The following is a 22,544-nucleotide window of genomic DNA, read 5'->3' as shown; positions in this document are numbered from 1 at the left end:
ATACTCCCGTATATTTCTACGGCCTCACTGACACAGTGACACTTGCCTATTTTCGCTCTCTTATCAGTGAAATGAACTGGAAATTGAGCTCCTCGAAAGTGGCCCAAATAAGGTATAAGTTCATTTGAGCTATAGAATCCTTGGACGATTTGTGTAGCTGGCTTGCAGTGGTAGTGCCTAGGCCACCAGCTTTTACTTGAGTTTGTAACTTGTGCCAACTATATTGGCAATATGCTATTTTCTTCATCATTAAAATAAGAAGAGTGTTCTGGAAGCTGTCATGTCTAACAGAAAATGACAACGTTGGTGTGAAAGTGCTTTAATTTTGCTTTAAGATAAGATGCCACAGCATTCAGCGTTGACTATAAATCTTTCGCGGCAAGCTCTCTCGCAGGAGGCATGGGACACCGCACCAAAATCCACTAACCTTCTAACCCAAGTCGGGATCGCGGACAGGGGGGCGAAGGTCGCTGCCTGCTGAATGCCTGCATAGCCCCCTCCGATTGACTCAGACTCTTACCTCCCCCTTCTGCCTCCTACCTTTCCCCATTTATTAAGGTTTATTTCCTTTCTTCTTGTTTGCCTAGAGAAACGCTTTACTATAATCGGTTGTATGCTGACCCGAACGTCGCGGGAACGAATCCCGGACTCATATTAATACCGTGGTTTTGGAACGTTAATAACACCTCAACAATTATTATTGTTAATACTATAATAGCTTAAAACCTAGGAATAAATACAGGCTTCGCCCCCATAACTACGGCACCTTGCCAATCATCCGCGCAAGAAAGTCGTGCTAGTGGTTGCCGTTGCAACCATGAGTACTTTCTCGCCGCTAATGCAAATACTACGCATAAAAATTATTCAAAGTACGTCGTCCCTAGTTGAACTTCGTAGGCTCGGGGCCATTGGTCGGTCGGAGCCCTCAGAGAGGACATGGAGGCAACGACAGCAAGAACATTTCAAACTTTACTTCGTGAAGGCCAGGCCGGGACTGACGTTTCTCGCGCATGCCCGAGCCACGTGCCACAAACTGTTCGTCTTTGTCTTCTACGGCTCGTCCGCAGCCAGTGCTCCTTGTCAATATCATGTTTCACGAGACAGACTGACCAGATACAACGACATCACAAAGATCTATCAACAAGCCAGAAGAACATCCCCACCACCCCACAAAGACATAAACAGGGCACAAGCAGTGGCCCTACGCCAACCACAACCAAATATCTGGAAGAAAACAGCGCAAAAAGGCGTGGCATCAGAAAAAGGAAGACACAAAGAACGGCGCTGACTTACAACAAAGGTTTATTCGTTGACACCGCACAATATGTACTTGCGCAGTCCAAAAGGAAAAGAAAAAAAAGCAACATAGAAATGATGGACAAAGATGATATAAGCAAACTAAAGGCATCGCCGCAGCAAACCATGCACATTGTGCGTGCAACCATCTGAGAGATAATCAATTTCCTTGCCTGACAATGCTATTGAAGGCCTGCTCGAGCACACTCTGCCCGGCCTAGCCATTGCTACTTTTCATGTTCTATGTAGCTTTGCTTATCATTTCTATGTTCCTTCTTTCCTTTAGTTTTGGACTGCGCAGTTATATATTGCGCGGTGATGAATAAACCTTTGTTGTAAGTCAGCGCTGTTGTTTGTGTCCTCCTTATTAAGGTACCCCGACTTTTGCGCTATTTTCTTTCTGCAATGTCGTACCAACACACCGAAGCATCCACTTTATCTACTAATAAATACCTTCTCGAAACCGTTTCACCTCAAACGGATATTTCCCGAAGTACACAAAGAAGACACATGCAAGATATGGAAACAAGAAACAGCTACACTCAAACACATGCTATGGGAATGTAGCACCCAACGTAATAACGGGTTAAACTCCGAGACCCCATCGCTACGGTGGGCCGTCGGTAAAATCTCGGCGACCAATTCTGGGCCGTCCAGCAGGCTGGCTAGGTGGCGCTGAGACACGATATCGCGGGTCACATGAGCCTGTGTCGCCAAAAGTTATGTAGGACAATTAAATAAAGTTGTAACTAACCAACCAACTCAGCAGCGATGTCGGAATCTTTGCTGAGTTTGCCAGGAAGTTCAACTTAATCACCGAAAACCAGCAAAGCCAACACGTGTCTGAATGGGAAAATTCACCTACCTGAAATACGCCAAAGCTGCTTGACGTCACCAAAAATGAGCAAATGAAATTGGATGGGACATCCCTGCAAATTCTCTCTGATTGGGACAGCGACCGCTGTTGGGCGGAGCTTAGATTTATTCTTAGGTTTAAACGACTATAAATGTCGTATTGACAGCACGCTCATACTCATCCTGCAGCTATCTTGAACGCGTCCACGCAAATCGCCGGAACGCCAGAGTAAAGAGTTCGGTCATTCAATGCACTCATTTGCTGATGATGTTGCGGGCACTGCGCTTGGTGACCCAGGTTATCGATTATTTGCCGGGTCCCGCGTCTCCTCCGCCGACCATATTCGTATCCGTGTCTCCCTCATCTTCGAGCACTTCCTGCGGTGTTCGGCGTATTTTCTGCCAGGGGCTGTCTTTCATGCTGGCAACCTTGAGGCGCTTCTGAAAGAAAATGCTCGTGACGACGCCGAGCACGTTGTGGGGTTGATTGGTGATGATACCGTCGACGCCAAGCCTGCGAAAGAATGAGAAAATAATAGGGGTGGGCAAATATTCGAAAAATTTCGAATAACGAATCGAATAGCGTTCTATTCGAATCGGTACTCAAACCGAATAGTGCACATTAAAAATACCGAATATTTTTCGAACAATAAACACATTAAAAAACCTCAAAACAACGAAATGCAAGAGAGGGGTAACGTTTCTCGTTGTAACTGTCGAACTACCAAGATACATGCAGCCCAAGGTTTTACGTCACAATCGACGTTATATTAATCAAAGGATCAAGACAGCTTTGCTTAAAACTGCAGCGCCGCATATGCGACAGAGTCCTCAATTCACTATCTTCATCGTGACATTCACGATGATGTTGAATCATGAATGTTGTTTAATATTTATATGTCGATTTTATTTAAAAGCGGTTGACAAACTGCCACAGTGAATACTGTAGTCACTGCTGCATTTCAAGCTGCAGGTACAATACATTTCTAAGACTAGCTGGTGCTGTATACGACCTCGTTCAGGTTACACAACTGTAGTATTTATCAGTTAAAAGTATTCGTAATGTTCATATGTGAAACCTTGCGAAGATTTGTTTCAAATGCAATGTTGTGCAATTTTCGGGTGGCTTCGAAAATGGTCCCATTACCATTCTGAGATGGCTTTGAAAATGTCTGCCTTACTATTCGAAAACTATTCGAATAGTATTCGAATCGTATTCGTATTGGATTCGGTGTCATTGCTATTCGATTTGTATTCAATTCGGTTCTAAAATTCACTATTCGCACAGCCCTAGAAAATAAGCAGATAAACAACCGTGCATTAGGGAGAGACAGAATTAATTTGCTCTGCGAAACACGTAGATGCAGCTGCCTATCCAGCATTGTTTCAGGTCTTGCAATGCTTTGCCAGGAAGACGAACATGTTTTAGTAAGGCTCAAGGTTCTGTACGTACATGATGCTAATGTGTGACTGTGGACTGTGATAGCACGACAGGGTTTTATGATGAGATGAAGATATTTTCCTTGAACCCCCGGTGAATGTAGGTCACAATCTAGTCCTCTAGGTCTTGAAAGTATCCCGAAGGTGGTAAGATCTGCACATGGTGCTATAGATGCCCTGAACGTATGCGTGATACTGTAGTACTGCATTTTTGCTAGAGGATCTTCGTAAAGAGTTAGTGAGTTAGGAATAAACTGCAGCAGGACTGAAAGTTGGGCTAGTTGGTGATACATAATGGGCAAAAAACAGCGTGCAGACGGACGGGACGAAGAAAGGTATACACAGAACAAACGCTGACTCTCAACTGTCCCGTCCGTCTGCGCGCTGTTTTTTGCCCATTATGAGTTAGGAACTTCGTGTTGTAGCTTTTTAAGTTATTGAATTTCAGAAATATGGCTAATAACCTTGAGGTTCTGCATCCGCGTTCTGTTTCTAGCAATCAGTTAAACTTGCTTTCGGTGATAAGGACATACATTTTGTTACTACCAATTCAGTGTTTGTGCAACAAAGATACTTTTGAGTTTCAGGTGTATTCTCATTCTGAGGAGGCACTGAGCTCGACGCTTTTTCCAGACAGGCCACGCCCTGAGGACAAGGTCAAGGATGATGATTATAATTATGGTGATGATGAGTATATGCACTTGAATAAGATGAGCAACATAATGCTTACTCTGTCGGGAAATACGGTTGTAGACTGAGCCTACAGCTCGCCTCGCTCAGTTTTACAGAGTAGTGATTTGATAATTCTCTTAGGAGTCAATTACCACAAGCCGAAGAAACTGCTGGAACTGACCTGATGCTCTTCTCTATGTAAAATGGCAGGTCTATGGTCCAGTGGTAGACCTTGTCGATATAACCGCGCTTGCTGTCCCGTAACTTCACCGCGGCTTTAAGCCTGTCCACGGGCATGAGGAACCTCAGACAGTTGGACAGTCCGTCCCCTTGCCACCGGTGACCGTTGATGTGTAGCTTCTTGTACATACGCGCGATATTGTCCAGCGGGTCATTCATTCCCACGTCGAAACCTGTGCGAAAAGGAAAACATATGGCTCGCGCAGGGCTTCTAAAAAGTTACATGGTCCGTTATGCATTTGTAGATGTAGATGCAGATGTAGATGTAGATGTAGATTCTGTACTGCTGGCTCACGCCCACTCAAGGGGATTGGCCAAGAATCGGGTAGCTTGTAAAATTTTTTTTTAAAAACTAGAAATGAGAATAATTTCCCATTTTGTACAACGAAAAGATCTTTTGCAAGTTAATTTTGTGAGAATAATATTTAAAAAAAACAAAAGAAAGGAGAAAAGGTGGGTGGAATTAATTCTTATTGAATAAGCAATAAATTAATATAGAACAGAATCTTGCTGTAGTTTACTTGTGGTTATCTATGGAACTTTGGAACTGTGGTTATTGAGTAAATCTCTTTGACTGTTCTATGAAATCTTGCATGGCATCGCATACTTTCCCGCTGCTGTGCCCAAGGGTACGTGCACCCAGAGGTAGTAAATTTGAGGTTGTCAACTCTAATCCAATGATGCGTGACGGCGTTTCTAGAGATGTCTTTCGCAATGCAGAAAACTTTTGACAAGAGATCACAAAGTGTTCTATTGTTTCCTCTTCCCTACAATAACAACAAAGCGGTGATGGTGCCAAGCCGGCTCTATATAAATAAAAATTCAATGATGGACTACGACAGCGCAACTTCGTAATTATAGCTTCCATATCTCTGTTGTGACATGATGAACTTTTCCAGGGTGTCAATAGATGAATAAAATCCGGGAATTTCTTAGAGATGGTATACTGAATTCTCGCATCATCATTTGCATTTGCCTAAGACGACTCGAAGCCAAAAGCCATGTTTTTTTTCTTATCAGTCGATCTTATTGATAACCACGCCCGAAAGCTTTCTGCACCCAATGCGGTTTCGCACTGCCTCAGAGATTGGATGCATTGGAAGCTTTCTGCACTTTATGGGATTTTACAGTGCCTCGATCGACCCACCTTTGACCAAGTGATGATGTCACGTGGGGACGTCATCGCGTTTCGTCAAGTTATGTGACGTCATGATGACGCCGTCATGACGTCACAAAATTTGGCGACCTTTGATGCCATGCTGACGTCACAGGGTGACGTCAACATTTTCTTTCGTCACTCGTGTTGACGCTCGGTGGTACACATGGCGGGCGCAAACCTCCAGCTTTATTTGGGAACAGCAAAGCAAGTCTATATGAACGCACATCGGCCCATCACGCGCCAAAATGATATCCCTATCGTGAGGCCCATATCAATGACACACCCCCAGTGAACATCTATTTTTCGTACCAACACGACATTGAAATGTTTATGCGCAAAAAATACAAATGCAGTGGAGGAGAAAAGATAAAAAAGTATATAAAATAAAAAGATAAATAATAATAAAACGTAAAACGGAACACTGAGAGTCATTTAGATAAAGCCAAGACAAAACGCATGGAAATTTCAATGTCCTGTTGGTATGGAAAAAAGCTTTTCACTGAGGGTGTGTCACTGATATGGGCCTCCTCCTGATAGGGATGTAATGTTGGCGCGTGATGAGCCGATATGTAGATTGATGGTAGCGCAGGCTAAGACACGGACAAAAGAAGGCACATTCGAGACACCACAGCACTACCATCAATTATCATGCAACCATACCAACAAACCCAAATCACCACACTCATTGAGCCGATATGTGCTCATGTAGACTTGCTTTGGTGTCCTCGAATAAAATTGGGATTTCGCGCCCGTCCTGCGCCACTCTTCTTCATCCGTGTCTTTTGCGACTTCTCTGCTAAGTGTTCTGCATTTAGCGCAAAGCCACCAAAACAGTGCGGAGCTCAAGGTTTTCTGTGAAACGAAGATTCATTAGTCAGCCTTGTGACTGCACAGGGAAAGAAAAAAAAAACATCGCAGAAAAAACATACAATCGCCGTTTGTGACGTAGACGGCATGTTTTCCCTTTTTTTTGCGATCAAGACTTGCGATTAACGCGGAATTCTTTTTGAGAATAGGTGTATTATATGTGTGCGGCAACACCTGTGTTGTGTATTAACCGAAGTCGTGTTTTGTGAAATCTACGTTGCTCAGTTCCTATGATGGAGTCAGATGCATAAAGCCTAATATGGACATTTCCAGGCTTTAAAAGAAACGCTCTCGTCTCCTACTGGCAGCCCACCTCCGTTACAGTGCCACCACCTGCTACGATCACCAGACTGCATGTTTTCTCCTCTGAGGTGGGCAAAGTAGTGTGTGGCATGGGGGTGCTGTCAAGGCAATGGGAGGCAGCGCTTTGTTATTTGAAGCCCCAGGTCGCTGCCCGAGGAAAAAGAAAACGTCATCGCATTCATTATCATCATCATCCTCGTTAGCAGTAGCGGCAGCCTCACTAAATCCACTGCAGGGGCAAAGGCCCCTTCAATGTTACGCCAATTACTCAGGTCATGTGGTTGCTGCGACCGCGTTATCGCAGAAAACTTCTTAATCTCATCTGCCCACCTAACCTTCTACTTCACCCTCGCGCGCATGCCTTCTCTTGGAATCCAGTCTGTTACTCTTAATGACCAGCGGTTATCTTGCTTTCGCGCTACATGCCCCTTTATTCTTCTTGATTTCGACTAAGGTGTCCCTAAAATCCGCTTGCTCCCTGACACTCTGCCCCCTTCTTGTCCCTTAAAAGTACAACTATTCTTTTTCTGTCTATGGTTGGCTGCGTAGTCCTCAATTTAAATATTCCCGACCGGAGGAGCATAGCTATTCCAAAACTAACTAACGTCACGACTGCCCATAAAATATTAAATCTGCTAAGCAGGTCATGCTGTCGTTGGAACTATATATAAAACAAGAACATATTAACACTTCATCAGCACAGCGTATATGATGAGATATACATACCGATGTTCCGTAAAAGAGCTCCATGTCCTTTCTTCTTCAAATATGCGAGGGCACCTCTTGTGACGTCACGGTCCTTGACGTAGCCAATGGAAAGTAATACGTTCATTCTATACCTTGGGTGCACTGCATTTGTGTGTATAAAGAGAAACGTTACATTGAGCAAGCGCTCGGGAACTCCACACAGTGAAGGGCACATAATAATAATCATTATCATCATATCGTCATCATCAGCCTGACTGTGCCCATTGCTGGGCAAAGGCCTCTCCCCGTTTCGCTAATTAAACTGGTCCTGTGCTTGCTGCGGCCACATTATACCTGCAAACTTCTTAATCTCATCTTCCTACTTAACTGCTTAACTTTCTGTCTCCCCCTCGTACGCTTGCCTTCTCTTGGAATCCAGTCGGTTACTCTTATTGACCAGCGATTGTCTTGCCTACGTGCTACACGCCCTGCCCATGCCAATTCCTTCGTCCTCATTTCGACAAAGACGTCCTTAATACCCACTGAGCATCGCTAACCCTATACTCGCGGACAACTTTTCTTGGCGATGAAGCGAAGGCTACAGAGCCAAATCGCGCGTATCCTACCGCTAATGAATGTAGTCCCACAATTGTGTCCGTATTTTCCGCGTGACATATAAAAAATACTCGTTTATTTTCTACGCAGCTCTATCAGACAGGATGTAGCTACCACCAGCGAGATATTTGTATTTGTTTCACTTTATATGTTGTCACTATGCGTTTTTGCGCGCGTGAAAAAGTAGCGCCCTTTAGGCGTACCTCGAACGCTAAGCGGCCTCTGCGTCGATATGAAACACCTGTTGCGCGCAGCCATCACTTTCAACAGTGGTGAGAAACGCGCGCCGTAAGGGACTACTTCGCGTAGGTGTACATTTGCAGAGGCTCCACCCCCGTAGCTTTCCCGTCATTGCCAAGAAAAGTTGTCCGCGAGTATAAATTCGTTAAATATTGTCGGTAATGGAAACTACAGAAAAGAGAAGGTTTTGTTTATGCTGCGTGTTTATTTCATTTGTATCTTTACCCGATTATGTGATTGTAACTTTCCTTCGAAATGTTCTTTTAACAAGGTGTGGGTTCGAGCTAGTTGGTACTCCATGATCACTACTTCTTGCGCAAAATTTTTTCTAAGATGACGGACGAAACAGACACGGACGGGCGCCCGTCCGTGTCTGTTTCGTCCATCGTCTTAGAAAGAATTTTGCGCAAGAAGTAGGGAAATGTTCTTGGTTCAATTGTAGCGCCCCTCTGTCGTTTTCATTTACACTTTCATGTTATAATGTGCAACTTTCATGTTATAATGTGCATGTGTGTTCATTAACGCCTCCTTTACTCGTTCAAATTTACAAGAATATGTGCATATGTGTACGAAGCAACCATGCGTTTCATTGTTTTGTAACAAAGGCTTAAAATTGAGTTTTGACAGATGCTAAAGTTCTAGGTGTTGGGCTCAGTTTCTCGAAAAGACTGACACAAGAAATAAAAAAGCTGTTCAATCAAATCGCTATATTGAAGCCTTTTACTGACTAAACTAAAAATTATCTGTGTGAATGCCATTTTTGTCCTTTCAGTATTTCTTAGTGATAAGAGTCCACCCAACATCAACGGTGTTGCAACATCGGCTAATATGAGAATGGTTTAAAAATATTGCGTGGTTTTGCGTTCTAAAACCACGAATCGTTTGTGATTGTGTGTTTGCAGTTCACTGGTGTGCTTGCGATTAATCTCCGTCGACGTGAGACAGTGGTCCCCGGGAGTCGAACCCACACCCTGTAGCTTAGTAGCGCGACCGCTTCACCGCTAACCTATAACGGCGGGTGATGAAGAAGGTTGACTCACCGCCTTTCCAGAGGTGCTTTACGAGGTTGTAGGCAAGCGTGACGCCTGCTACGGGCTTCGCAGATTTCGAAAGTTTCGTCGTCTTTAAGTCGAGAAAGAGAAGGCTCATTTGGCCTCTGAATCTGGAGTCTCCTGCAATGACAAGCGTGAACATTGAAGAGGGTCAAGGCTGCGTGTATTTAAACCATATTTAAAGAACCAGTTTCACCGCAAGATCGAAGCAGTGAATGGGACAGCAACAAATTGGAATGTTATAGGCAGTAAGGCTAGCAGGTAACTACTTCAGTATCCGACCTGGTGTGGCTCAAGAAAACGCTGGCGTAAGCAAACGCGGCCATTGAAACGAGCGAAGCTACCTTCGTGCTGTTTATCGCTTCAATGCAAACTGGTTGGTGAGATCACAGCAGGTACAAAGGTACGAGCCGTTTTCGGTTCCCTGTCAAGAGAGAGCGGCCCGGCCCTTCAATGTACCCGGTTGGTGCAAAAGCCACGCAGCCCCCCCCCCCCCCCCCCCCCCCCCCCCCCCCACGGAGATCTTTCGTACAACGCCGGATAATTCCAATTCCGGGACAAGAGAATTCCATATTTCGGGCATTTTTTCCTGCATACTTCAAAGAAAATCCCGACATATTTCTCTGCAGAATCGTAGGAATGCGAGTGTACACACATACATACATATATACATTCGCACCAATACAATGAGTGTTTCACTACTTTGCGACTACTAAAATCATGACTAGCGCCTGCGCTCCTGCACAACACAAAGGCATGGCCTTCGTAAGCAACTCGTGTCCATTAACTACATTGTTCATACCTGAATTTCGGGTCAAATACTCAGAGCGAACTAGTAATCGCTTCATCTAATTATCAGGAACCAATCTCAAGGGCTACAATTTTGTGTGCTGCATGCACCAGAACCGATTGTAGAAGCCAAAAGCGCTCTGGGGTCGCTGTGTTCCGGTCATCATAGGAGAATTTCACCAGTCCTAAAATTCCCTGCAACATCGCAAAGATTACCGTTTTCACTTTCGTCCAAAATGACGACTGAAAATTCCCCGAAGAAGGGAAGCTTCCCTGCACAAAACAGCACTGCCCCCTCCCCCCCTCTCCCGCCCAAACATCCGGGACCCTCCATGGGCCTTTCGCGCGAAGGAAGGCGGCCAGCGCGCTTGAGCAGCGATCGTCGGCTGCCCTCACGCGTTTTCACTCGCACATAGAACATAGGACCATCTAATCGCCCTTGAAATTTATGCGGAACCTCACGCCGACGGCGACTGAAAAATTGCTCCCATGAATGTCGATATAATTGCTATCGCAATAAGACGCAGTCTTGCACATAACTCCGAGAGTCACGCACTACATGCAAGATGTACTGCGAGGTACGCGAAAACAGTGAATGCACTGTAATTTAGGCAAAGGAAATGGAAAACGAAAATCGTGCAGGTAGCGATACAACGCTGCACATTAGTATCACTTGGATAAGTGCGTGCACACGGGATGTGAGAATGCGGAAGCAGGTAGTGCCGCAGTTATTTGTTGCGAAGTTAATTAATTAATATTTAACCTTTGTTCTCCACACCGTTAACTACCGGGGTTCGCAATGACGGCGTCTTTCGATAACCAATCTGCAGAGACGCAAACAGTTCACAAACATGAGGTCTGAATTACATATTTCCACTATATACCTCAATGAAACACGAATCTGTTTGCAAGCATAATATGAGGAGCGCTTTTAAAGAGCGCAGGTTGCATAGTCAATCAGTTGCTTAGTCGAAGACCGCGAGCTACGGGAAGATTTAAGAAAGGCAAAAAGTTGCGCCTGCGAACATGGTAGCCCGACTTGAATTAAATTACTTTCATGCGTAAAGCAAGCGCATGTGCCCTCCTGTGGAAGAAAGGCTGTGTTGTCAAATCCGCTGCCCACTCACGCATGGAGGTGACGTTGCGGAGGTGGTCCAGGAACTCCGCAATTGGCGTTCTCTTAAAGCAGCCTCGGAAGCAGTCGCATGGCATGCCGTGATACGTCCCAAGCACGGTACCGTTCTCTGCAAACTCGATGTCAACCTCGAGAGCATTGGAGCCCTGGCGCAGGAACTTGTCCACCTCTTCGACCGAATTGACCATGTGGCCGATGATGTAGAAGGGCCGCTTGGCGTGGGCTCTCGGCGGCGGCATGGGATAGGGATAATGTGGATGCCCCAGCTGTAGTGATGAAACATTACCAAGGTGAAAGCCTTAGGGTCTTGAATAAGAGACGAGGATGTCGACCACAAGAGAAAAAAACAGTCTACTTAGGTTTCGGCACCCTGAACGGGAGCCTTCTTTACAATGAACAAGGCTCCCGTTTTTGGTGCCGAAACATGAATACTTAGTTTTTTTCTCTCGTGATCAGCATCCTCATCTTTTATTCAGTGATGCTTCCCGACCCGACGGCTGTCCAAGCGAAGCTTTGATTTCATCCGTATAGTATTTAAGTCAAAATATCGGGTACCGTCTGTGTCAACACGAACGGTACAAAAATTCAAGCGGTACACTAGCGAAGGAATGAAGTGAATTAAACTGCATCAAAGTTGATTAAAGCCAAATTCAGAGTATCAAATCAAAGTACGTCAGTTTTATTTAGACTGAATTAGTCAGTTAAGGTTGACCAATGTGCGAAGAAGTATGGAGCAGACGGAATAAGGCGTGGGTAATGTAAATTAAGGTAAATTTAGCTTCCACCTTAAGCTGCCTTACCGTTACTTACGGGATCCCTTTGAACTTACATTACAAGTTGCTGTCCTTTGGACTTCGTAATTCTCACTGTTGTAAGTATGAACCAATATTTACGAGTCCGATTCCCAATTCTACGCTCGGGGATAAACATACACTTTTCACCGTCTACAGACTGCCAAGTTACCACAGCCCTGGATGAAAGGTGATCACGATCATATGTTATCACAGGCGTGCGCACAAGGGAGGGGGGAGGTTACGCCGGGCGTAGTCCCCGCAAATCATCTAAGGGGGGCGCGAAGTCTGCCCCTTGCCTTTACTTAGTCAGACCTGTCTCGTCATTGTTTAAAGAGCAAAGCTATGACCACGCAGGTTTTTGACTACAATAGTGGGCGAGAGCCCCCTGATGTCATGTTGCCTTCCAAGAGCTGTTTACTTCCCAAGTTTATGCACTCCTTAAAGCCGGGGAGCAAAGGCAGGCCGTTGTGATAATTGTGCCAATGCTTTTTTATTGCGATAGCAATTATATGGACAGTCTCGGCTGGATTTTGCCGTCGCCGCCGTCATGCACCGTATATGTATAAGTATGTATATATATATATATAAAGGCCCCAAAGAAAAATAACTCAGAAAAATGCTTCCGAAGCGCGGAATCGAACCAGGGACCCCTTGCTCCGCAGCGAGCGGCGCTATCCACTACGCCACGAAACGCAGATCCTCTACGCAGCTAACGGCGAGCGTTATATACACACCATTTAGCGCTGGACGGACTCGGAGACAGAAGGCGATAATAAGCGTTTCTTCATTACCAGCGAGGTGGCGCTAGGAGCCCGACGGGCGCATTTAAAAGTCGTCGGCGAGCTCGCTCGCTTCTTCTTATATTTCTGCATGGGAGAAGCTTGCCCTTCCGCTGTCTGCTCGCGCGGTTTTCTCGTGGCGCGGGGTAGAGGAATGTTTCACGCTTTCACCGTGCTGTCCGCGCTCATGTTACGGCGCGTACGAATGTCACTCGAGCTCAGGGACGCCGCTAAACGAACAAACAGAAGATGAGCGCGAACTATCAAGTGTCACAGCTCGACACTTGAAGCACGCTAGTTTCCTTCGCTGCTTCGGCCGCCTTTGCAGCAGAAGCGCTGTTCAAACTGAGAGTATCCATTGGCGAGCCTGACTTCGTATAGCATTAGTTCCTTGCTATCGCATTCATTGCTTCGCTCTTGCGGCGAAACTGTGACTTTTTTATTTATGCAGCCGGTGCTAAGCTTCTTTTATTTCGGACACGACCAATAGAGGGGGCGAAACTTCGCCCCCCCCCCCCCCCCCCCCAATGGAGAACCCTGAGCGTGTCTACGTTTGTGATGGTGTCCCCCAATGCAACGGGGAGGTCAGTAACCTTTGCCAAGCCTGCTTCAGCTGATCAGGTTCTTTCTACGCTAAATCCTCCTGTAATTTTGACCACCCATTCCTTCGCTGTCCTCGATTTCACATACAACAGATGTGCAACAAGTTGAGGCGACTAGACGATTGTTCAGTTACCCTACAGGCTCTACTGGAACACCGTTCCCACCGATAATCCTGTCGCACAAGGCAGTCAGAGCCTTGTAGTGCTTGTTTTTAAAATGGCGGGTCTTTGCGCGTGGCTTTGAGTCCCTTGAGCTATTTATGCATAAGCATACGTCCCCCTTTTTTTCTCTCTTTTTCTGGCCTTTTATAATCTTTATCCTGCCGTCCGCGTAGGGTAGTCAATCAGGCCTTTTCTTGGTTAACGCCCTTGCATTCCCTCTTTCTTTCTTTCTTTCTTTCTTTCTTTCTTTCTTTCTTTCTTTCTTTCTTTCTTTCTTTCTTTCTTTCTTTCTTTCTTTCTTTCTTTCTTTCTTTCTTTCTTTCTTTCTTTCTTTCTTTCTTTCTTTCTTATTCTAGCTCTTCATAATAACCACTACCTCCTAACTGAACAGTTATGAGTCCGCTTATGCCAGCCTACGCTGGCTTTTGTCCACATCTACGCAAAGCGTCTCGTGGCTATCACTTCCGCTGAGTGTCGAACGCTGCCCACAAGCTTGAATACAGTGCTATTGGAACAGGGACGTTCCGTAACTGTTGAGCATAGCGAATATCCTGGTGTCTCATTACAGCGCAGTGAAATTTTTTTGTGCAGTAGGCGCATATGCCTCCTAATGTCGCAAAAATTTCGTCTCTGTACGTTTTTGTCTTCATGCATCCAGTTCAGTCCTTGAATAGCAATATACAGCATTTGGTAATGTCTTGCAGATTTCGTATCTCTAATTCTTGCCTGATGTATTTGAAAAGCTCTATGGGTTTTCTTGCTTCGATCTTTTCCATGCAAAGCAATAGCTAAGTTTGCAATGAACCATTGCCGAGATAAGCATTCGGCGGAGATAAGCATACGGCAACGAATTTCATGGGCACGCGTGAGAACGCAGCCATGAGCAAAAGAGTGCGAAAGGAGAAACAGAAATTCACCAGTGAAATCGACCTGTGCTCCATCTATCGTTAGCTGCTGTAAACACACCGTGTCGAGGCTACGAGGCGGAGCGTTCAAGTTAATCGTGCTGACGGCTGTACTTCTGTCACTTTCGCAAATAATGATGCAGTTAGGAGTATTCTAAAGGTTACTATGGTAAAATAAAGTCCGCTCATAACAACAAGCCTTACATGAGGTGGACCATCAATTTCATTGTCGGGGTACATCTGAAACATAAAAAAACTATCGCATTAAACAAACTAGCAATTTCAATAAAATATGATGCATTTTTAAAAGAAACAACGCCGAGTTTCACCAAAGCACTTGCCTCGGGTGATCCGTCATTCATTTCATGGTCTAAATACATCTGAAACACGAAAGTTGACTCATTAAATTGGCGACTAATTGATGCTAATAAAACTTCAGTCGCTTAAAACACAAGACCACATTCGACCACATGCATGAAGCAGAACATTGATTTGAGGCCTCAGGCTTTCTGCAGATGCTGATAGATTGCAACTGCACAGGTATTTGTGCAATTTCATGCGCGAATTACAAAGAAATAAAGTAATATGAAATGATCAAACTTCAGAAAAATTGAAGCAAGAAAGTTTACCATTCAGTGATTATAAGTGTAAAAGACCCATGAAATTTCGATGAATTGCACCTGTAAAAGCCTTTGGAATGGAAGAAATGTTTTACAATTTCATTACCGGCATTAACTTGTTAGAATATCTACGAAAGTCTGGGAATAGCCTGTGAGGTCGGCTCTAGTTATTGCCCAAGTATATCGTTCACCAATTTCGTTTGCTTTACTATATCAAGTAATAGGCTCGGTTGATTAAATAGTAGTGTGACTTTTTGTCCATCAATTACGGATGTAATACCAATGCCTATAATTTAGCATATTGTGAAAACCTATGTGAGTATTCATTGCTCAAAAAAAGAAACCTACTTACCCGTTCGGCAGATGTGAACTTTTTCTACTATGCAACCGAACTCACTCGTCAGCGCGGTGACTGGCGAGCTGAACAATTTATCGATGCTCATGTACCTAGCAGCTCGCGTAAGTCTTAAACAAGAGTAGACAGTGGTGAAAACTTCAACACAAATTTCCTTTCCACAGAGAGAAAAATGCTCATAGAACACGGAGGATGACATCAATTGATTAGAATTAGTTTGGATGCCTGTAGGACAAATGTGAGCTGTAATAAGCATCCAGCCAAGGCGTTTTCTTTGAAAATGAAACATGTTTTTCGTGAGAGCTGTTAAGTGCCACTAATCACTGCGCAGCACCATGGCCTTGCCGGTACCCATAAAATTTGGTGGAGTGTGGGTATACAAATTATGGTTTTAAAGACGATAGTCTTTCTTGGGGAACTTAAACGCAGAAATTCTGGTCTGTCTTTCTGTTTGTCGGCACGTCCCTCGATTCAGCCACTCGGCCAAAGTTGAACCACTTGCCCAAGGGCCGGCCATCGTGAACGGCTGACTAGGTTCATACTTGTGTACATTGTTGATCAAAAAGCAAACATTACGCATATCTGAGGCGCAACATCACTAGGTAAGTATTAGGTGGTGTGTTCCTTTAATAGAAAATACATAGATACGTAATTCTAGAGACCCTAGTTTCTTAAGCTGCGCTGAAAATGCGACTGCGCCGAAACTTGGCTTCCTCCGTGCCCTCTGCACGAGCTCATTGTTGTGTTTCGGTTTCGGTTCAGTATTGCACTGTACCAATGCCATGGGTGGCCGCTCTGGCATTCCTGCTTTACACAGGCGACGTGAATATAAAAGAGTGTGTGGAGAGTACTCGTTGAGTGCGGACGTTTCTTCTGCTTCGGCGCTTCGCGCCAAACCGCGTGTTCGGGCTGGCTGGCGTCCCCGCCGGTCGCGTTGGTCACCGCCGGTCTTCGCCTGCTGCTGCGCCGGGACTACCAGCCCGCAACACAGCATTCACGTTTCCCGACGTATTGTCAGATGGCGTTCATATCTCACGCAACGCCTCTTCTATCGTCTTTAGACGACATTTGCAGCGAAGCATGCAGATACGCGGCCAATTTTTTTATCTGTCCCGACTAAGAAACGTGGTAACTCACATCCCGTTTAATTTAACAGAACGTAATGGGGCACGTGCCTTTCACATGGTGGCAACGGATGCAGGCTGTGAGGGAAAAAGAAAGCAAACGGTCGAATGCTGGATCAAGCAAACAGTCGAATGCTGGATCAAGCAAACGGTCGAATGCTAGATACGTGGGACACCGAACTGGGAAAACTTTTTCACCGTAAGCCCTTGCCATCGGTTGGACGTTCTCACTAATCTAATGTCCATCTACCGGAAAAGAGGGCAGTAGGCCGCAACAGGAATTTTAGTATAGTAACTTCTGTGAATATGGTCCATGCTTTCGCGCCCAACTTACGCAAACAAAATAACCTACCTCATAAGGCACTGCATTACTGGCAATAATACCATACTCCGCTACCACATGGGCCCCTGAACCAACAGCGAAGTGATGACAGCGATTACGTGTTCAATATATTCGTAAAAAAAACGAAACAGTTCACTTGACCGCATAAATTTTAATTTTGGCAGTTGCAACCTGATAAACTAGGCCAACATTGACTACATCTTCCTCTAGTCAACGTTTATGCTAATAGCTTAATGTAGCATTGACTTACCTCGGCGCAACAGATGTTCAGGAAGAGCAAGAAAGCTATGAGGATGTAGTTGACTGTCATACTGATCCAGACCTGCGAGACAGCGTAACAAAAAATATGTGAGTAGCAGCTTGCTCAGACCTCCGCATTTGCGGTAGCTCTGAAAGTTTTAAGAGTAGCTTTCATTGAGCCGTTTTTTATATTTTTATACTTGCGGTAATATAAATTTCTGTTGACTTGGTCTTGTTGTGCTCTGTGATACGTATTGGAATGGCTTGCTCCTGATGCGCGAGGAAGGGCAATGTATTGGTGTCAGCCGGGAGAACAGTAAACACAGGGGTTCTGAAACTATGCGATTGGTGACAATGTTTCTGATTACTCACCCTTTGGTCAACTACATCAGGCTTCATCTATTGAGAGCATGTGTTGTTTCACTCAAGCAGCAAACGGTTCACCATGGTAATTTTAACTATGCTCAATATCGTAAGGTAATTCTTAACTCTTTTCAATATTGTACAGATGCGCGGGAGGATACGAGTACACAGAAATGGAGGTTGCTCTGTCGACCGCAGTGGTGAGGAAGTTAAAGAGCGTCCGCCTACAACGCGGGAAGTACTAGGTTCGATATTCATGGATTCTCTAACGGGGAAAAGAGTACCCCGATCTGGAACTCACTAGTTTTGGTTCGCATATCGAGAAGGTGGCTTTCTTCCTTTGCGCTGCAGGTAAGGCTAGCACACTCCATAGTTTGGCGAGTTTGTATGCGAATTCCGAATTTTAATAGTTACTGCGGTTTTACATGTCAAAACCGCGATATGATTGTGAGGAATGCTGTAGTGGAATACCGCGGAAATATCGACCATCTGGGGTTCTTTAACATGCACCTAAACCTAAGTACACTGGCCTATGGCATTCCGTCTCCATCGAAATGCGACCGCCACGGCAGGGATCGAACTCGCGTCCTTCGGGTCAGCAGTCGAGTGCCGTAACCACTGTACTACCGTGGCGGCGAATGCTTAATTTTAAAACTCGCGCGTAGCCTCCCAGTCGACAATGAGAAGGCCGACGCTTTCACGGTATTAGAGAGCTTTAGTGCCGGGGCCCCAAAGCGCCCTGTGTGCGTAAGCACTTGCGCTCCTTTGTATTCTGGTCTGTTGACCTCCCTGCCCTCCCTCCCTCCCTCCTCTGTGGGTGCGACTGGGAATACAAAGGAATGCAAGAGCGTACGTACCCAAACGGCTTGGGGTCCAAGGCACCAACTTTATTGTCTATTCAAACCGAAGTGCTCATTGCGGCAAAAACCACATTGTACAGTGCGATCCACTGTTAGAGGGAACACGCGATCGCGTGGCCCGCGGCCCGCGTGGCGCAAACTGGCGGCGAGATTTGTAAACGCGGCGCACGCGCATAGAGGCGTAAGGGCCGCGTTTGCCGCTGTTCGTCTGCTACATTTGCCGGCCCTGCGCTTGGCGAGCGCTGGCCAGCGCTTCCGTTTTTCAGCAGTGCGATTCGTGTAGCCATCACTATTTCTGCGCCTCGTCGGGTAATCAGCAGGCAGAAAAAAAAGGTGTTTGTTTGTTTCACTGCTTTCTCGCCAGTTTTGATGCGATGCGATTCGCGGCCCCAGCAACCAAATTTCGACTGGGGACCCCAGCTGTGGAATTCTGTGAAAGTGAGAACGAAGCCTGTCACTTGCGTAACCACGTAAGTGCTCATTATGAGGAAAACTGCGCAAAAAAAATGAAACAACGTCGACAAAGAGAGAACAGCACAAGCACATACGCTTGTGCTGTTCTGTTCTCCCTTTGTCGACGTTGTTGTTGTTGTTGTTTTTTTGCACAGTGCATAATGAATTAGCCAAAGTGCTCACCAATAAGTTAGTAGTAAGCTTTCAACATGCTGCTCGCACCAGCCGGCCGATTTTTATAACAGACAAGGAAATTTATGCCCGATGCAGAGATAATAGCAAGCTTGTCCTTCCAATCGTAGAAATATAGAATTTCGCTAGCGCGCGCTGAGCGCTGGGGGCGAAGAAGTAGCAGACGACGCGGGACACGAACCGCCCTTGTGATTCTACGCGCATGCACCGCGTTTCCAAATCTCGCCAGCAGTTAGCGCTCCGCAGACCGCCGGCCGCGCGCTCGCGTGTTCCCTCTAAGAGTGGACCGTACTGTACCTTTGTGCTTTGTGGGCTGCGTGCAAGTCATGCTCGCTTTCTTAGTCATGTTTCCGATACATTTGGTTATGTAGTCATCCATGACCCTCTCACTCGGTATGCCACCTGTGTTAATTCATCTGCGGGGCACATGTTCGAAAACGGGACGAACGTCTCACGAAGACCAACACAGTGGCGTCCTCGACAGGATCAAGCTCGGATTTCATTCATAGAGCCACGTTGACGATTTATTGTGAAGGAGTGCTGGGCGAGACCACACTTACCCAGGAACTCGGTCTTACGATCGAAGAATTCCTCGATTAGTATAAAGACTTGCTCTATCGATATAGAGCGCAACAGGAAGTGGACAAAGGTACATGTTGTGTATGTGTTAGAGGAACGTTACTGAACCATTAGTCTTGCTTGGCGTTAGTGATCGCACACGGGCTCTGTCGAACACCGAAGACGCTAGCGGCTCTAGGGATTAGGTAGAGCTTGAATAGGCTCTCTTTGAGCTGAGCTCATGTCGTACAGGCCAAGACAAACATTGTTCCCAGGTTCAACATTTTAAGTGATGGTTGCTTTGAGATGTAATCAATCTAGTAGCCGTTATGTAACGTTGGGGGGGTTTGGAATATAACTTTACCAGTGTATGGGCGTTGAGTGTTTGTATATCAGGTCCATATTGCGCTGAAATGAAGGCAACATGGTGTTTTTTTCTAAGCCTAAGAATTACAGCTGCTTAAACAAATAATTGTTGAAGTTTTACATCCCAAAACCACGATATGATTATGAGAGACGCGGTAGTGGAGGGCTTCAAAAATTTCAACCGCCTGGGGTTCTTTAATGTCCACCTGAATTACAGCAACTTGCTTACAGACTTAAACTTGTTTGTATTACCTTGCAAGTTTACAGATTGCATTCGAAGGAGCATTCCAAATGCCTCTGGCAATAATAACTGTTGCCCTCTGGACAACGGTCACTATTATAAAGCGCTCACACATCGTAAGTGATACCCCGACTAGCATGATTATTTGCTGAAACACGCTTAGACTTTTAAGGTGCTACGCAAGAAAAATTTTGGCGAGAATTCCTTTCTGCCAGGGTAATGCACGTGCGCTGGATTGATTGGTCCGTCACGAGCGAAGGATGTTGTTTATAAGTTCCCCGCCGGATGCACAAGACTGAATAGAGACGCGGGAACAAAAAACAAACATGTGTGTGTTGTTCTGCAACAGTGCTCTTTCTGATAGACAAGTTGACAGGCAGTACTCGTCACAAGTGCAGCAGAGCCACCACTCAAACATCTTGCCTGTTATATTTTAGGGAGCCTCAGTGGAAACAGACTGCCATTTCGGGGTTGTGAAATGCCGACTGAGCGCAGCGAATTACGATAAAGCGTTCTCGCATTTAAATAAAAGAAAGAGAAGCCCGCGCAGACACGTTCACTACTTACTCATTACAGCAACGTCAAGTGATTCCTTTGAAGCCATAGTTTCCACAGCAAAGCCAATGAATCAATCAAATATTAGGTAAAACAGTTATTTAATCGCCATTCACATCTTCAGTTTCTAGCGAATGATTTAGTTAAATTGGTCATGAAAATTATATTTCTGCCGAATGGTCAGAAAATGAATAAACAACAGCCTTTGGATTAGTCAACACCGAAACTTATAGTGTAAAGCAAACTGAAAAATCTGTACATATCGCCCACGCGCCTGGAAGGTATCTGCATAGCATTGGAATAAGGATAGTAAAGTTACGGTCTTTATCTGCACCGCTGTTCTCGACTGGACACATTACGCGATAAGTGTTCAAACCACCATTGAAGTTTCGAGTCTTCAGGGATATGCTACTGAGCGAAAGTTTCCGGTGTCGTTCCGAAGCATGTGATGTGGTCGATAAGCAGATAATTTGCTTCGGACGTACGGCAAGGATTCCTTTGGTGGCTAAAGCTAATCCGCAGGCACCGCTTCTGTTCTGTTCTGCACTAGCTGGCTTGCTACGGGCAGGTTGATGTTTATATCCCCTCGACTGCTACATTTATATAACTCCTTTAGCACAAAAAATAAAAGATAAATAAATGGTGACCCAAAACAAACATGTAAAAGGAAGGAAAAACATTTAGCAAACTGAAGCAACGTGAGAAAATAACATGGCAGTGAACAGTTCGCTTGTATGGGTACTTCGAAATAGAACGTTCACACGCACACATTTCTGTCCAAGTTCTACCCACAGCATACAGACTAACACGTCACTTCGTACACAGCTACACATAGGTGCTCATCATAAGCGCTTGTGTGGTACAGTGGGCATTAAGAAGCATTTTAAGATCTTCGCCTTTTGCTGAAGATGATTTTCAGGCCATGATCCAAACTGCGGCGTCTTTAAGGACACATGCGTTTCTTCGGGACATTAAACTGCATGACCTAACTCGAATGTAATATAATTTGACGGGCGAGAGCAATACTTATAGACGCGTATTTCACATTCCAGCGGTTGTCCTTCCGGAATTTCAACTTATCTGCACTGAAGCAAACGCTTGCGTCAATGCTCCTTCCAGAACGTGTTTACTGAAGGCTCAACCGGGGCTGCGCACATGCGTCCAATATACATATCATTGTTATTCATTGTTTTAGAGCCGGTACTGCGCAAATAATATATTGTTTCACTGTAGCATTGAACTTTTAAATAACTGTCGATGAATTCTAAGAATGTGTTTCTTACCTGCAGTGAGATTCAGGTCCGGTCTTTGTCCACAAACACAACACCACTCAATCCCAGCTGCGCAGAGGGAGGATTGAGTGCTTCCAACTGTTCTTAGTTGTTTGTGTCTTATCTTGTTGTCATCGTCGTCCTGGTTTTCTTACATGCTGCCCATTTCGAAGAAGCAGTGAAGAAAACAAGAACAAGTGGCAAGGTAGAGCAATCCTGACCAAAAACAGATCACCAGTAAGTCTGCAAAAATGGGTTTTCCTTACATGAAGATGCGTGTCAGGGTCATTGTTTCTGTGACGAAACTGCGCTGTTATTGTCCTCACAGACAACACGTGAAGACAGACGAGCTTCGAAGTTCAAATATAGCGGCTGTTTTTGATGTGTGTTTGCTTCGGGATTTGTGGACGC

The 22,544-nt window shown here is 45.2% G+C and overlaps 1 protein-coding gene across 2 annotated transcripts; it reads right to left on the bottom strand.

Moving 5' to 3' along the window:
* Positions 1-352: 352 nt before the first annotated feature.
* On the bottom strand, positions 353-22,300 carry LOC119401694 (dermonecrotic toxin SPH). Of its 2 annotated transcripts, none has more exons than XM_037668617.2 (9): positions 17,939-18,017; positions 17,285-17,356; positions 14,934-14,972; positions 14,797-14,832; positions 11,343-11,616; positions 9,415-9,546; positions 7,559-7,681; positions 4,445-4,676; positions 353-2,665 (listed from the first exon to the last, which is right to left on the bottom strand). In XM_037668617.2, exons 2-9 carry the CDS (start codon positions 17,342-17,344, stop codon positions 2,458-2,460), a joined length of 1,104 nt encoding a protein of 367 aa, XP_037524545.1. In that variant the 5' UTR covers positions 17,345-17,356; positions 17,939-18,017; the 3' UTR covers positions 353-2,457. The 2 variants fall into 2 exon arrangements, with proteins under 2 accessions (XP_037524545.1, XP_037524544.1); XM_037668616.2 differs by lacking the exon at positions 17,939-18,017 and adding an exon at positions 22,146-22,300 and having other exon boundaries at positions 357-2,665.
* Between the last annotated feature and the right edge of the window lie 244 nt (positions 22,301-22,544).

The sequence above is a fragment of the Rhipicephalus sanguineus genome, chromosome 8 (genome assembly GCF_013339695.2).
Source record: "Rhipicephalus sanguineus isolate Rsan-2018 chromosome 8, BIME_Rsan_1.4, whole genome shotgun sequence".
Taxonomy (NCBI): Eukaryota; Metazoa; Arthropoda; class Arachnida; order Ixodida; family Ixodidae; genus Rhipicephalus; species Rhipicephalus sanguineus.
The sequence above is the reverse complement of the archived record's forward strand: the minus strand, read 5'-3'. Positions and strand labels throughout refer to the sequence as shown.